The sequence below is a fragment of the Haliotis rufescens genome, unplaced genomic scaffold (genome assembly GCF_023055435.1).
Source record: "Haliotis rufescens isolate VD_foot unplaced genomic scaffold, xgHalRufe1.0.p SCAF_13, whole genome shotgun sequence".
Lineage (NCBI taxonomy): Eukaryota > Metazoa > Mollusca > Gastropoda > Lepetellida > Haliotidae > Haliotis > Haliotis rufescens.
The window spans coordinates 20,986,570-21,002,779 of NW_025963813.1; the positions used below are offsets into that span (position 1 = coordinate 20,986,570).

At 50.4% G+C, this 16,210-nt stretch overlaps 2 protein-coding genes across 15 annotated transcripts in view; both read right to left on the bottom strand.

Moving 5' to 3' along the window:
- The window catches only part of LOC124132285 (ATP-dependent RNA helicase DDX19A-like), a 99,670-nt gene that overhangs the window by 39,856 nt on the left and 43,604 nt on the right, over nucleotides 1-16,210 (bottom strand). Inside the window, exons 5-6 of the mRNA XM_046496137.2 lie at nucleotides 14,779-14,871; nucleotides 3,067-3,169 (exon numbers count right to left, since the gene is read on the bottom strand). Coding sequence (XP_046352093.1) covers nucleotides 3,067-3,169; nucleotides 14,779-14,871 — 196 coding nt within the window. The remainder of the gene's footprint in view (nucleotides 1-3,066; nucleotides 3,170-14,778; nucleotides 14,872-16,210) is intronic.
- Nucleotides 3,610-14,765, bottom strand: LOC125378607. Of its 14 annotated transcripts, none has more exons than XR_007220378.1 (4): nucleotides 13,179-14,765; nucleotides 10,583-13,119; nucleotides 7,275-10,286; nucleotides 3,610-6,211 (listed from the first exon to the last, which is right to left on the bottom strand). XR_007220378.1 is itself a non-coding variant. In XM_048394310.1 (4 exons), the coding sequence occupies exons 3-4, from the start codon at nucleotides 5,997-5,999 to the stop codon at nucleotides 4,756-4,758; spliced, it is 1,008 nt and encodes a 335-aa protein (XP_048250267.1). In that variant the 5' UTR covers nucleotides 6,000-6,211; nucleotides 7,275-10,700; nucleotides 10,937-14,765; the 3' UTR covers nucleotides 3,610-4,755. The 14 variants fall into 14 exon arrangements, 5 of the variants coding, with proteins under 5 accessions (XP_048250267.1, XP_048250270.1, XP_048250266.1 ...); XR_007220377.1 differs by having other exon boundaries at nucleotides 10,583-11,763; nucleotides 12,000-14,765; XR_007220382.1 differs by having other exon boundaries at nucleotides 7,275-9,164; nucleotides 9,224-10,286; nucleotides 10,583-14,765.

Genomic DNA, 16,210 nt, shown 5'->3' on the forward strand with positions numbered 1-16,210 from the left:
CATGCAAAGTATGATTCATGCAAAAATTGCAAATAATTCTCACTAATAACATCCTTCCGGTATTATTTTGCCCAAACATGCAACATGATTCAAACATACAAAACATGATTCCTGCAAAAATACCAAATAATTCTCACTATAAAATGTTCTTTTGGTATTATGACTACATAAACCATGTTTATGAAGTATATATCGGTGACGCTATGCATATTATACAATGACAACTGTTTATATTGACAGTGTGGGGAATTATTTTGTTTCGGATTTGGATTCGAGTTTTTGTAATTCTTTTGTAATTTTGGTAACTTTAGGTGTGAAATTTTGGTAATTTTACCACAGAATATTGATAATGTTACTGCAGAATTTGTCTAGGACTGGTAGTGGGTGGCCTTTGGTGTCAGTGTATACTTCTCCCAATCATGTCCTAGATGTGCTGTATGGGGGAAGGTCAGGGCTCTTGGATGGCCTTTGCATTCTGGTGATGTTCTGCTGATGGAGGTTGTCAGCTTAGATATGTACACGGTGGACTCAAGGGGTATTGGTTGAAAGACAAAAACCTGGCATGCAAACGGCACAACTATTGGTGTCAGTATGTCGTCTCAGAAGTACTGTCCAGTAACCCTTCCATGGACAATATACAGTGGCATTCTGGCAGTCATAGTGGTTCTGCCCAATATTGTTAGACCCACCAACAAATTTGTCATATTCCCTTACTTTGATGTTCGCATCATGTTTGCTAGGATGCCTCCAGACATGTCCACACCTATCCAGCGAGTTCAGAGTGAACCTGGACACATCTGAAAACATACCAAGAGACTATCGGTGATTCCCCCAGATTCTAACAACCATTGCATGGTGTCTGGCTGGAATGTGTTGAATGGTTAATGGTGGTACAACAATGGTTGCCAAGCATGCAGACAATTTCTAATCCCTGTGCATGGCTGATCTCTAACATCTTGTCTGCAGAAAGCTGTTCCAAAGTCTGCAAATCACAGTCTGGGACACATTGAGCATATTCGCTATCTCTTGCTGAGTTCTACCAGCATGAAACATTCTTGTTGATGTAGTGTGTCACTGTGGAGTCGTCTCTGGAGACCAGAACCTTGGTGTTTCCTACATTGTATTGCCAGAAACTCCATGTGTTTGATATGCAGTCTCCTGCTCCTCTGACCACATCCCTGAGACCCCCTCCTTGTTGAGATGCATCTTAAAACAGGTGGTGGGCAGGAATGAGGACTCAGAGACTTTGCCAAAGGCTTCCAACTGGAGCATCCACCACAACAGTTATATCTTGAGACTAGCTTCAAAAGTAGGCTGATTTAGGCTTCTTGCAGAAAAAACTGAAAACGTCTGAGTTGATTAATTGATCTCTTGATTAATGTCTTGTGTAACCAGAAAGAGATCCCTGCTCCTGTCGAATTAGCCTATCAACTGGAGTGTCTGTCCAGTCTGACTTCCCCAAGTTGACACATCATCTCATCAGAGGGACAGAGGCTGTAGAAGTCACGCTGCTGCTGTAAAATCTGGGGACCTTATTCGCAGTCATCATGAATAAATGTAGCTCACTCCCACATAGATCACCATGATAGGCTGTGTTTTGCGTAAATAATCTCACCCTTGAAACAGAAACCAGAGGTATATGGGAATGAGCTGATCAGCATCTTGCTGAATAGTGAGGTTCAACAAAAAATACAAACTGTAAAATAACAAACACATACTGATGATGACTGAAAGCAATTTGGTCACAACTATCTGGCGACCAAACGTTAAAAAAACCCACAACAATGTGCCAAACAAGTAAACCATTTGAGGCATTATTGTGTGAAGTAACATTCCACAAAATGATCACCCACGACATTAGTTACCAGGAAAAGTGCACAAAAACAACGATAACAACAGATTTTGAGTCCAATACTAAAGATATTGAGAGCAGCTCACAACTATGTTTGCCATGACAAGAAGGTAAGCGTGGTTGGTGACCCCTTGTGAGTACCCACTAGTGAGGAGGCACATCTTGGGTTCTATGTTATGGGATTGAAGATAATAAGTGTATATCAGGATAAGAAATAATTACATATTATCATACAAAAACGATATCAGTTGGGGTCATATGCGGATAGAGATGCAAATACCAAAGGTCGAGTAGGGACTACTTCCAGTGTTTATAAACAAACATGGCGTCGCCCTTGTCATTCGGCAATCGAGTCAGATTTAACCATCTGGAAACTGGATAAACAACAGGGATAATTGCAACATCAAAAGAACAGTTTAATATACTGAAAATCAGTGTCTAACTGTGATACAGCTAAGGCATTTTATAAGTTTTGGCAACTTTGGAGATATAAATTCCTAGCCAAGCGGGATCAGTAGCCATATCTGTGCTTGTAAACCTATGTGGCTTGAAACATTTTCCACAAATTAAAATAGTTGGATTTGGCCAAAATATGTTTGAATTGTTACCTTGTTTTGTTTTGTCGCTGTGTGTACATCTGACTGCATTTCTTAACATTAGACAGGACAGGCCGACTGTCAACAACGTCTGAACGTGGCCGTGACGTCTCATAGACTAGGGTTAGAGTAGCTTCCCTTTGACAAAGGGCAGTTACTCTTGCGGACAGATTGATGGATTGCCACGAAAGGCAAGTAAAAACAATTGTTGCTTTGCATATATGTTGCTTTCGCCACTGTGTAAGAAACAGATTTCAGTTGGAACTATATTGGCTACTGTCACTGTCCAACTGACACATCACTTACCCTGTGACGTAATAAACATTAATGCACACATTCCAGGAAAACACGCAATGTTTCGGTAATGTTTAAGAGAGAGGGAAAGTGATTTTCAAGCACAGAATCAAAGAATGACATTAGGTGATAAAGAGGTTATCACGCTTGTGTGTTTGGGGATGGTAAATATCCTATATTAGGAATAAACACAATGTATTCACAAAGCTTGCTAAATACAATGTTTATTCCTAATGCAGGATATTTACCATCCCCAAACACACAAGCGTGATTTAACCTCTATATATTTGGCACAAACATAAACATCACAGGCAGTAGTCTCACCTGCACATTATCAATGGATGTGTCACATCTGCTCAGCATGGTGAGAACGAAGGCTGCAGTTTTCCCTGTACCACTCTGACTCTGGGCAATCATGTTCACAGGCCTGAAAACATCAGTACTATTATCTATGCCAATACAGGATATTCATTATATATGAACACAATTCTAAATACACAAAAATATGAACTGATCTTCAGATTTTGTGAGTTAGCAATATTCTAGCTATCAGAGTGCCCTGTATATTATCAAGTCTTGATGAGACAAAACAGTGATAGAATAGTATGATCTATGTCAGACACAACTGAGGTAAGATGACACACAATCAGGCAAATGATACAATCTGCTTGACAAGTGGGAAGTACATGGGGACTGCTCTGGCCACCCAGTCCCTGATGCAGTCTCCATGACAAGTTGGAAGTACATGGGACCTGCTCTGGCCACCCAGTCCCTGATGCAGTCACCATGACAAGTGGGAAGTATGTGGGACCTGCTCTGGCCAAGTACTCCCTCATGTGGACACCATGACAAGTGGGAAGTACATGGGACCTGCTCTGGCCACCCAGTCTCTGATGTAGTCACCATGACAAGTTGGGGGTAGTTGGGACCTGCTCTGGCCACCCAGTCCCTGATGTAGTCCCCATGACAAGTGGGAAGTATGTGGGACCTGCTCTGGCCACCCAGTCCCAGATGCAGTCTCCCTGACAAGTTGGGGGTAGTAGGGACCTGCTCTGGCCACCCAGTCCCTGATGTAGTCCCCATGACAAGTGGGAAGTACATAGGACCTGCTCTGGCCACCCAGTCTCTGATGTAGTCCCCATGACAAGTGGGAAGTACATAGGACCTGCTCTGGCCACCCAGTCTCTGATGTAGTCACCATGACAAGTGGGAAGTACATAGGACCTGCTCTGGCCACCCAGTCTCTGATGTAGTCACCATGACAAGTGGGAAGTACATAGGACCTGCTCTGGCCACCCAGTCTCTGATGTAGTCACCATGACAAGTGGGAAGTACATAGGACCTGCTCTGGCCACCCAGTCTCTGATGTAGTCACCATGACAAGTTGGGGGTAGTTGGGACCTGCTCTGGCCACCCAGTCCCTCATATAGACACCATGAAAAGTGGGAAGTACATGGGACCTGCTCTGGCCACCCAGTCTCTGATATAGTCACCATGACAAGTGGGAAGTACATGGGACCTGCTCTGGCCACCCAGTCCCTGATGCAGTCACCATGACAAGTGGGAAGTATGTGGGACCTCCTCTGGCCACCCACTCCCTCATGTAGTCCCCATGACAAGTGGGAAGTACATGGGACCTGCTCTGGCCACCCAGTCTCTGATGTAGTCACCATGACAAGCTGGGGTTAGTTTGGATCTGCTCTGGCAAACCCAGTCTCTGGTGTAGTCCCCATGACAAGTGGGAAGTACATGGGACCTCCTCTGGCCACCCATTCCCTCATGTAGACACCATGACAAGCTGGGGGTAGTTTGGATCTGCTCTGGCCACCCAGTCTCTGATGTAGTCACCATGACAAGTGGGAAGTACATGGGACCTGCTCTGGCCACCCAGTCTCTGATGTAGTCACCATGACAAGTTGGGGGTAGTTGGGACCTGCTCTGGCCACCCAGTCCCTGATGCAGTCCTCATGACAAGTGGGAAGTACATGGGACCTGCTCTGGCCACCCACTACCTCATGTAGACACCATGACAAGTTGGGGGTAGTTGGGATCTGCTCTGGCCACCCAGTCTCTGATGTAGTTCCCATGACAAGTTGGGGGTAGTAGGGACCTCCTCTGGCCACCCAGTCCCAGATGCAGTCTCCCTGACAAGTTTGGGGTAGTAGGGACCTGCTCTGGCCACCCAGTCCCTGATGAAGTCACCATGACAAGTGGGAAGTACATGGGACCTGCTCTGGCCACCCAGTCCCTGATGTAGTCCCCATGACAAGTGGGAAGTACATAGGACCTGCTCTGGCCACCCACACCCTGATGTAGACACCATGACAAGCCGGGGTTAGTTGGGATCTGCTCTGGCCACCCAGTCCCTGATGTAGTCCCCATGACAAGCCGGGGGTAGTTGGGACCTGCTCTGGCCACCCAGTCTCTGATGTAGTCACCATGACAAGCCGGGGGTAGTTGGGACCTGCTCTGGCCACCCAGTCCCTGATGTAGTCCCCATGACAAGCCGGGGGTAGTTGGGACCTGCTCTGGCCACCCAGTCCCTGATGCAGTCACCATGACAAGTGGGAATTATGTGGGACCTCCTCTGGCCACCCAGTCCCTCATGTAGTCCCCATGACAAGTGGGAAGTACATGGGACCTGCTCTGGCCACCCAGTCCCTGATGCAGTCTCCATGACAAGTTGGAAGTACGTGGGACCTGCTCTTACCACCCAGTCCCTGATGTAGTCCCCATGACAAGTGGGAAGTACATGGGACCTGCTCTGGCCACCCAGTCTCTGATGTAGTCACCATGACAAGCCAGGGGTAGTTGAGATCTGCTCTGGCCACCCAGTCCCTGATGTAGTCACCATGACAAGTGGGAAGTATGTGGGACCTCCTCTGGCCACCCAGTCCCTGATATAGTCCCCATGACAAGTGGGAAGTACATGGGACCTCCTCTGGCCACCCAGTCTCTGATGTAGTCACCATGACAAGCCGGGGGTAGTTGGGACCTGCTCTGGCCACCCAGTCTCTGATGTAGTCACCATGACAAGTGGGAAGTACATGGGACCTCCTCTGGCCACCCACTCCCTCATGTACACACCATGACAAGCCGGGGGTAGTTGGGACCTGCTCTGGCAAACCCGGTCTCTGATGTAGTCCCCATGACAAGTGGGAAGTACATGGGACCTCCTCTGGCCACCCAGTCCCTGATGTAGTCCCCATGACAAGTGGGAAGTACATGGGACCTGCTCTGACCACCCACTCCCTCATGTAGACACCATGACAAGCTGGGGGTAGTTTGGATCTGCTCTGGCAAACCCAGTCTCTGATGTAGTCCCCATGACAAGTGGGAAGTACGTAGGGCCTGCTCTGGCCACCCAGTCTCTGATGTAGTCATCATGACAAGTGGGAAGTACATGGGACCTGCTCTGGCCACCCAGTCTCTGATGTAGTCACCATGACAAGTGGGAAGTACATGGGACCTGCTCTGGCCACCCAGTCTCTGATGTAGTCACCATGACAAGCTGGGAGTAGTTTGGATCTGCTCTGGCCACCCAGTCTCTGATGTAGTCCCCATGACAAGTTGGAAGTACATGGGACCTGCTCTGGCCACCCAGTCTCTCATGTAGTCACCATGACAAGTTGGGGGTAGTTGGGACCTGCTCTGGCCACCCAGTCCCTGATGCAGTCCTCATGACAAGTGGGAAGTATATGGGACCTGCTCTGGCCACCCACTCCCTCATGTAGACACCATGACAAGCTGGGGGTAGTTGGGATCTGCTCTGGCCACCCAGTCCCTGATGCAGTCCTCATGACAAGTGGGAAGTATATGGGACCTGCTCTGGCCACCCAGTCCCTCATGTAGTCACCATGACAAGTGGGAAATTCATGGGACCTGCTCTGGCCACCCAGTCCCTGATGTAGTCACCATGACAAGTGGTAAGTACATGGGACCTGCTCTGGCCACCCACTCCCTCATGTAGACACCATGACAAGCTGGGGGTAGTTTGGATCTGCTCTGGGAAACCCGGTCTCTGATGTAATCCCCATGACAAGTGGGAAGTACATGTGACCTGCTCTGGCCACCCAGTCCCTGATGTAGTCACCTTGACAAGTGGGAAGTACGTAGGGCCTGCTCTGGCCACCCAGTCTCTGATGTAGTCACCATGACAAGTTGGGGGTAGTTGGGACCTGCTCTGGCCACCCAGTCCCTCATGTAGACACCATGACAAGCTGGGGATAGTTGGGATCTGCTCTGGCCACCCAGTCCCTGATGCAGTCCTCATGACAAGTGGGAAGTATATGGGACCTGCTCTGGCCACCCACTCCCTCATGTAGACACCATGACAAGCTGGGGATAGTTGGGATCTGCTCTGGCCATCCAGTCCCTGATGCAGTCCTCATGACAAGTGGGAAGTATATGGGACCTGCTCTGGCCACCCACTCCCTCATGTAGACACCATGACAAGCTGGGGGTAGTTGGGATCTGCTCTGGCCACCCAGTCCCTGATGTAGTCCCCATGGGAAGCCGGGGATAGTTGGGACCTGCTCTGGCCACCCAGTCTCTGATGTAGTCCCCATGACAAGCCGGGGGTAGTTGGGACCTGCTCTGGCCACCCAGTCTCTGATGAAGTCACCATGACAAGCCGGGGGTAGTTGGGACCTGCTCTGGCCACCCAGTCCCTCATGTAGTCACCATGACAAGTGGGAAATTCATGGGACCTGCTCTGGCCACCCAGTCCCTGATGTAGACACCATGACAAGTGGTAAGTACATGGGACCTGCTCTGGCCACCCACTCCCTCATGTAGACACCATGACAAGCTGGGGGTAGTTTGGATCTGCTCTGGGAAACCCGGTCTCTGATGTAATCCCCATGACAAGTGGGAAGTACATGTGACCTGCTCTGGCCACCCAGTCCCTGATGTAGTCACCTTGACAAGTGGGAAGTACGTAGGGCCTGCTCTGGCCACCCAGTCTCTGATGTAGTCACCATGACAAGTGGGAAGTACATGGGACCTGCTCTGGCCACCCAGTCTCTGATGTAGTCACCATGACAAGTTGGGGGTAGTTGGGACCTGCTCTGGCCACCCAGTCCCTCATGTAGACACCATGACAAGCTGGGGATAGTTTGGATCTGCTCTGGCCACCCAGTCTCTGATGTAGTCCCCATTACAAGTGGGAAGTACATGGGACCTCCTCTGGCCACCCACTCCCTCATGTAGACACCATGACAAGCTGGGGATAGTTTGGATCTGCTCTGGCCACCCAGTCTCTGATGTAGTCACCATGACAAGTGGGAAGTACATGGGACCTGCTCTGGCCACCCAGTCTCTGATGTAGTCACCATGACAAGTTGGGGGTAGTTGGGACCTGCTCTGGCCACCCAGTCCCTGATGCAGTCACCATGACAAGTGGGAAGTACATGGGACCTGCTCTGGCCACCCACTCCCTCATATAGACACCATGACAAGCTGGGGGTAGTTGGGATCTGCTCTGGCCACCCAGGTTATGATGTAGTCCCCATGACAAGTTGGGGGTAGTAGGGACCTGCTCTGGCCACCCATTCCCTGATATAGTCACCATGACAAGTGGGAACTACGTGGGACCTCCTCTGGCCACCCACTCCCTCATGTAGACACCATGACAAGCTGGGGGTAGTTTGGATCTGCTCTGGCCACCCAGTCTCTGATGTAGTCCCCATGACAAGTTGGGGGTAGTAGGGACCTGCTCTGGCCACCCAGTCCCTGATGTAGTCACCATGACAAGTGGGAAGTATGTGGGATCTGCTCTGGCCACCCAGTCTCTGATGTAGTCCCCATGACAAGTTGGGGGTAGTAGGGACCTGCTCTGGCCACCCAGTCCCTGATGTAGTCACCATGACAAATGGGAAGTACATGGGACCTGCTCTGGCCACCCAGTCTCTGCTGTAGTCACCATGACAAGCCGGGGGTAGTTGGGACCTGCTCTGGCCACCCACTCCCTCATGTAGACACCATGACAAGCTGGGGGTAGTTTGGATCTGCTCTGGGAAACCCGGTCTCTGATGTAATCCCCATGACAAGTGGGAAGTACATGTGACCTGCTCTGGCCACCCAGTCCCTGATGTAGTCACCTTGACAAGTGGGAAGTACGTAGGGCCTGCTCTGGCCACCCAGTCTCTGATGTAGTCACCATGACAAGTGGGAAGTACATGGGACCTGCTCTGGCCACCCAGTCTCTGATGTAGTCCCCATGACAAGTTGGGGGTAGTTGGGACCTGCTCTGGCCACCCAGTCCCTCATGTAGACACCATGACAAGCTGGGGATAGTTTGGATCTGCTCTGGCCACCCAGTCTCTGATGTAGTCCCCATTACAAGTGGGAAGTACATGGGACTTCCTCTGGCCACCCACTCCCTCATGTAGACACCATGACAAGCTGGGGATAGTTTGGATCTGCTCTGGCCACCCAGTCTCTGATGTAGTCACCATGACAAGTGGGAAGTACATGGGACCTGCTCTGGCCACCCAGTCTCTGATGTAGTCACCATGACAAGTTGGGGGTAGTTGGGACCTGCTCTGGCCACCCAGTCCCTGATGCAGTCCCCATGACAAGTGGGAAGTACATGGGACCTGCTCTGGCCACCCACTCCCTCATATAGACACCATGACAAGCTGGGGGTAGTTGGGATCTGCTCTGGCCACCCAGGTTATGATGTAGTCCCCATGACAAGTTGGGGGTAGTAGGGACCTGCTCTGGCCACCCATTCCCTGATATAGTCACCAAGACAAGTGGGAACTACGTGGGACCTCCTCTGGCCACCCAGTCCCTGATGTAGTCCCCATGACAAGTGGGAAGTACATGGGACCTGCTCTGGCCACCCAGTCTCTGATGTAGTCACCATGACAAGCCGGGGATAGTTGGGACCTGCTCTGGCCACCCAGTCCCTGATGTAGTCCCCATGACAAGTGGGAAGTACGCTGGGCCTGCTCTGGCCACCCAGTCTCTGATGTAGTCCCCATGACAAGTGGGAAGTACATGGGACCTGCTCTGGCCACCCAGTCTCTGATGTAGTCACCATGACAAGCCGGGGGTAGTTGGGACCTGCTCTGGCCACCCAGTCCCTGATGTAGTCCCCATGACAAGTGGGAAGTACGTGGGGCCTGCTCTGGCCACCCAGTCTCTGATGTAGTCCCCATGACAAGTGGGAAGTACATGGGACCTGCTCTGGCCACCCAGTCCCTGATGTAGTCACCATGACAAGTGGGAAGTACATGGGACCCCCTCTGGCCACCCACTCCCTCATGTAGACACCATGACAAGCTGGGGGTAGTTTGGATCTGCTCTGGCAAACCCGGTCTCTGATGTAGTCCCCATGACAAGTGGGAAGTACATGGGACCTGCTCTGGCCACCCAGTCCCTGATGTAGTCACCATGACAAGTGGGAAGTACATGGGACCCCCTCTGGCCACCCACTCCCTCATGTAGACACCATGACAAGCTGGGGGTAGTTTGGATCTGCTCTGGCCACCCAGTCTCTGATGTAGTCCCCATGACAAGTTGGGGGTAGTAGGGACCTGCTCTGGCCACCCAGTCCCTGATGTAGTCACCATGACAAGTGGGAAGTATGTGGGATCTGCTCTGGCCACCCAGTCTCTGATGTAGTCCCCATGACGAGTAGGGGGTAGTAGGGACCTGCTCTGGCCACCCAGTCCCTGATGTAGTCACCATGACAAATGGGAAGTACATGGGACCTGCTCTGGCCACCCACTCCCTCATGTAGACACCATGACAAGCTGGGGGTAGTTTGGATCTGCTCTGGCAAACCCGGTCTCTGATGTAGTCCCCATGACAAGTGGGAAGTACATGGGACCTGCTCTGGCCACCCAGTCCCTGATGTAGTCACCATGACAAGTGGGAAGTACGTAGGGCCTGCTCTGGCCACCCAGTCTCTGATGTAGTCACCATGACAAGTGGGAAGTACATGGGACCTCCTCTGGCCACCAACTCCCTCATGTAGACACCATGACAAGCTGGGGGTAGTTGGGATCTGCTCTGGCCACCCAGTCTCTGATGTAGTCCCCATGACAAGTTGGGGATAGTAGGGACCTGCTCTGGCCACCCAGTCCCTGATGTAGTCACCATGACATGTGGGAAGTATGTGGGACCTCCTCTGGCCACCCAGTCCCTGATGTAGTCCCCATGACAAGTGGGAAGTACATGGGACCTGCTCTGGCCACCCAGTCTCTGATGTAGTCACCATGACAAGCCGGTGGTAGTTGGGACCTGCTCTGGCCACCCAGTCCCTGATGTAGTCACCATGACAAGTGGGAAGTACATGGGGCCTGCTCTGGCCACCCAGTCTCTGATGTAGTCACCATGACAAGTGGGAAGTACATGGGACTTCCTCTGGCCACCCACTCCCTCATGTAGACACCATGACAAGCTGGGGGTAGTTTGGATCTGCTCTGGCCACCCAGTCTCTGATGTAGTCCCCATGACAAGTGGGAAGTATGTGGGATCTGCTCTGGCCACCCAGTCTCTGATGTAGTCCCCATGACGAGTAGGGGGTAGTAGGGACCTGCTCTGGCCACCCAGTCCCTGATGTAGTCACCATGACAAATGGGAAGTACATGGGACCTGCTCTGGCCACCCACTCCCTCATGTAGACACCATGACAAGCTGGGGGTAGTTTGGATCTGCTCTGGCAAACCCGGTCTCTGATGTAGTCCCCATGACAAGTGGGAAGTACATGGGACCTGCTCTGGCCACCCAGTCCCTGATGTAGTCACCATGACAAGTGGGAAGTACGTAGGGCCTGCTCTGGCCACCCAGTCTCTGATGTAGTCACCATGACAAGTGGGAAGTACATGGGACCTGCTCTGGCCACCCAGTCTCTGATGTAGTCCCCATGACAAGTGGGAAGTACATGGGACCTCCTCTGGCCACCCACACCCTCATGTAGACACCATGACAAGCTGGGGGTAGTTTGGATCTGCTCTGGCCACCCAGTCTCTGATGTAGTCACCATGACAAGTGGGAAGTACATGGGACCTCCTCTGGCCACCAACTCCCTCATGTAGACACCATGACAAGCTGGGGGTAGTTGGGATCTGCTCTGGCCACCCAGTCTCTGATGTAGTCCCCATGACAAGTTGGGGATAGTAGGGACCTGCTCTGGCCACCCAGTCCCTGATGTAGTCACCATGACATGTGGGAAGTATGTGGGACCTCCTCTGGCCACCCAGTCCCTGATGTAGTCCCCATGACAAGTGGGAAGTACATGGGACCTGCTCTGGCCACCCAGTCTCTGATGTAGTCACCATGACAAGCCGGTGGTAGTTGGGACCTGCTCTGGCCACCCAGTCCCTGATGTAGTCACCATGACAAGTGGGAAGTACATGGGGCCTGCTCTGGCCACCCAGTCTCTGATGTAGTCACCATGACAAGTGGGAAGTACATGGGACTTCCTCTGGCCACCCACTCCCTCATGTAGACACCATGACAAGCTGGGGGTAGTTTGGATCTGCTCTGGCCACCCAGTCTCTGATGTAGTCCCCATGAAAAGTGGGAAGTACATGGGACCTGCTCTGGCCACCCACTCCCTCATGTAGACACCATGACAAGCTGGGGGTAGTTGGGATCTGCTCTGGCCACCCAGTCTCTGATGTAGTCACCTTGGCAAGTGGGAAGTGCATGGGACCTGCTCTGGCCACCCAGTCTCTGATGTAGTCCCCATGACAAGTGGGAAGTACATGGGACCTGCTCTGGCCACCCACTCCCTCATGTAGACACCATGACAAGCTGGGGGTAGTTTGGATCTGCTCTGGCCACCCAGTCCCTGATGTAGTCCCCATGACAAGTGGGAAGTACATGGGACCTCCTCTGGCCACCCACTCCCTCATGTAGACACCATGACAAGCTGGGGGTAGTTTGGATCTGCTCTGGCCACCCAGTCTCTGATGTAGTCACCATGATAAGTGGGAAGTACATGGGACCTCCTCTGGCCACCCAGTCTCTGATGTAGTCACCATGACAAGTTGGGGGTAGTTGGGACCTGCTCTGGCCACCCAGTCCCTGATGCAGTCTCATGACAAGTGGGAAGTACATGGGACCTGCTCTGCCCACCCACTCCCTCATGTAGACACCATGGCAAGCTGGGGGTAGTTGGGATCTGCTCTGGCCACCCAGTCCCTGATGTAGTCCCCATGACAAGTTGGGGGTAGTAGGGACCTGCTCTGGCCACCCAGTCCCTGATGTAGTCACCATGACAAGTGGGAAGTATGTGGGATCTGCTCTGGCCACCCAGTCTCTGATGTAGTCCCCATGTCAAGTTGGGGGTAGTAGGGACCTGCTCTGGCCACCCAGTCCCTGATGTAGTCACCATGACAAGTGGGAAGTACATGGGACCTGCTCTGGCCACCCAGTCTCTGATGTAGTCACCATGGCAAGCCGGGGGTAGTTGGGACCTGCTCTGGCCACCCACTCCCTCATGTAGACACCATGACAAGCTGGGGGTAGTTTGGATCTGCTCTGGCAAACCCGGTCTCTGATGTAGTCCCCATGACAAGTGGGAAGTACATGGGACCTGCTCTGGCCACCCAGTCCCTGATGTAGTCACCATGACAAGTGGGAAGTACGTAGGGCCTGCTCTGGCCACCCAGTCTCTGATGTAGTCACCATGACAAGTGGGAAGTACATGGGACCTGCTCTGGCCACCCAGTCTCTGATGTAGTCCCCATGACAAGTGGGAAGTACATGGGACCTCCTCTGGCCACCCACACCCTCATGTAGACACCATGACAAGCTGGGGGTAGTTTGGATCTGCTCTGGCCACCCAGTCTCTGATGTAGTCACCATGATAAGTGGGAAGTACATGGGACCTGCTCTGGCCACCCACTCCCTCATGTAGTCACCATGACAAGTTGGGGATAGTTGGGATCTGCTCTGGCCACCCAGTCCCTGATGCAGTCACCATGACAAGTTGGGGATAGTTGGGATCTGCTCTGGCCACCCAGTCCCTGATGCAGTCCTCATGACAAGTGGGAAGTATATGGGACCTGCTCTGGCCACCCACTCCCTCATGTAGACACCATGACAAGCTGGGGGTAGTTTGGATCTGCTCTGGCCACCCAGTCCCTGATGTAGTCCCCATGACAAGTGAGAAGTACATGGGACCTGCTCTGGCCACCCAGTCCCTGATGTAGTCCCCATGACAAGTGGGAAGTACATAGGACCTGCTCTGGCCACCCACTCCCTCATGTAGACACCATGACAAGCTGGGGGTAGTTGGGACCTGCTCTGGCCACCCAGTCTCTGATGTAGTCCCCATGACAAGTTGGGGGTAGTAGGGACCTGCTCTGGCCACCCAGTCCCTGATGTAGTCCCCATGACAAGCTGGGGGTGCTTGGGATCTGACCACTGAATAACCACAGCGAGTGACTTGTGCTACAAAATCTCTACATCCAGTTCTCTAAACGTTACAGACTGATCTTAAAACAGATGGACACATTGAGTTCTTACACACAGATCTTGCCACACATGGCTTATGCTAAAAATCCTCAAATGAAAAACAATTTGTTTCCAATCACTGGTATTCAATTAAAGTATGCAAACAGAAAATATTGAGAAAAATCACTCTTCGAAAATCTTGAAAGAAATCAATGTCATATAAATAATGTATCGCAAAAGCATATGAATGATTTAAACAGATGCACATTGCCTTCTACTTCATGGAAAGACATAAATGTGGCTTTAGCTAGTTAAGTTAGAGACCCTCTGTTTTATTCTTCAAATCTCATAAAAAGCCTATAAATCCTTTCCATGCCGTCATCATCAAAAGATATACGGTACATCTAACTGCCTTGGAATAAATATCAAAATATTGGTCAAAAAGAGAAACCCACACCATGCCATCCTTTACATCAGTTCTACCCTATATGACAGTACATCTTTACAATGAATCAAAAACACTTTGCCACTGAACATGATGAACAACAGAACAACAGTTTAGATGTCTACTAATAATGCAAGCTTAAGACATTTGACTTATTCTAAACTCAGCCTTACGGATCTGCTAATAATGTTGGTAGAGCTGTTTCTTGGATTTTGGAGGGAGCATTGAAACCCATGTCGTAAACACCCTTCAGCAATTCTGGTTTCCTGCAAGAAGATGAACAATCGTTGTAAAAATCAAACATATCTGATGTTCACTTGCAGTCATAAGAGAACAATGTAGCACAGTAATTAAAATTCAGACCAATGTACCATGAGTACAGAACAAAGAGAGATACAACATTCCTCTATTGTTTGGTCTACAGCTCAGGCCTGGGGTTGGATCATTCTCATCTGCTCTTTCTTTGCACTGGCCATCAGATAGCGATGTACTAGAAGCTGAAGCAACTTGCAGTGTTGGCAAGTACTTGAGAAAAAAGTGCCACAGCACTGCAGCTCACCTGGATATGCAGTCAACAGTTGGAAATGTCAACACAGACAGCCACATAGCAAAAGTTGATGAGAATGTTGATATTCAAATATTTTCTGACTAAATACTCAGGAAAAACTAACAATAAAATCTCCCTCAATTTAACAATTTCAGAGCAGGGTTCACACAGACATTTGGAGAGAAACATTGAACCTGTTGAAGAGCATGGGCAAAACATGGTCAAAAGTGAAATATTTTACAAAAAGAACTTGTGTTGAATATCTCTACAAACAAAACAAATACCAAATTTCTTAAATTTTGTACAAAATAGATATAGAGGTAGTATGGTATGGTTAAATGGGTATATTAAGCTTGGGGGGTTGTTGTTAGATACTGTCAGGTAACACCATAGGAACAGGTTAGAGTCAGGGAGGCTAACTGGGTATGGCTGATAGCTGCGGAGTTACAATAGGGAGGTCAGGGGTAGCTTGGGTAATTGAGGTCATATTAAACAGCTGGGCAGGGTTGTAAGTTGCACAGTCAGCCAGAATCAGCCTATTGTTATACAAGGTTCCAGAAATGGACTGACAGTGAGGAAGCTTCTCACTCAGGTTGGGTAAGTCTTTGCATTTATTTGTTTCATGTCATCTTTCCGAGGCAAGAGAGTTAACTGACTATAAAAGTCCAGTTTCCACCCTTGCCGAACTAGGCTGGAATTCCTGGGCACGATCGTAGCGCCACCAGTGGTTATTATGAGTTATGTCCCTTCTAAGCCTCTCCTATGGACCAATCCCATTCCATCACTTGCATTTGTTTCAAACAAAATGGCGGCGCCTGGTCAAGACAATCTGATTGATAATAAAGATCTATATTTTGATAAAACGGTTCTTACATCGCAAAGTACATCAAATCACGCGGGCACCTTGATTAAAAACATGAAAAGGTTTGGAAAATATTTGCTTACAACGAGTTGGCGGTGCACATGCTTTGCAAATCCTGCAATCGACCGAAAGCTGCACGACAGTTTACTAACCATATTTCGATTTTGTTGCGCGATTTTGATTGGACTATGCATAG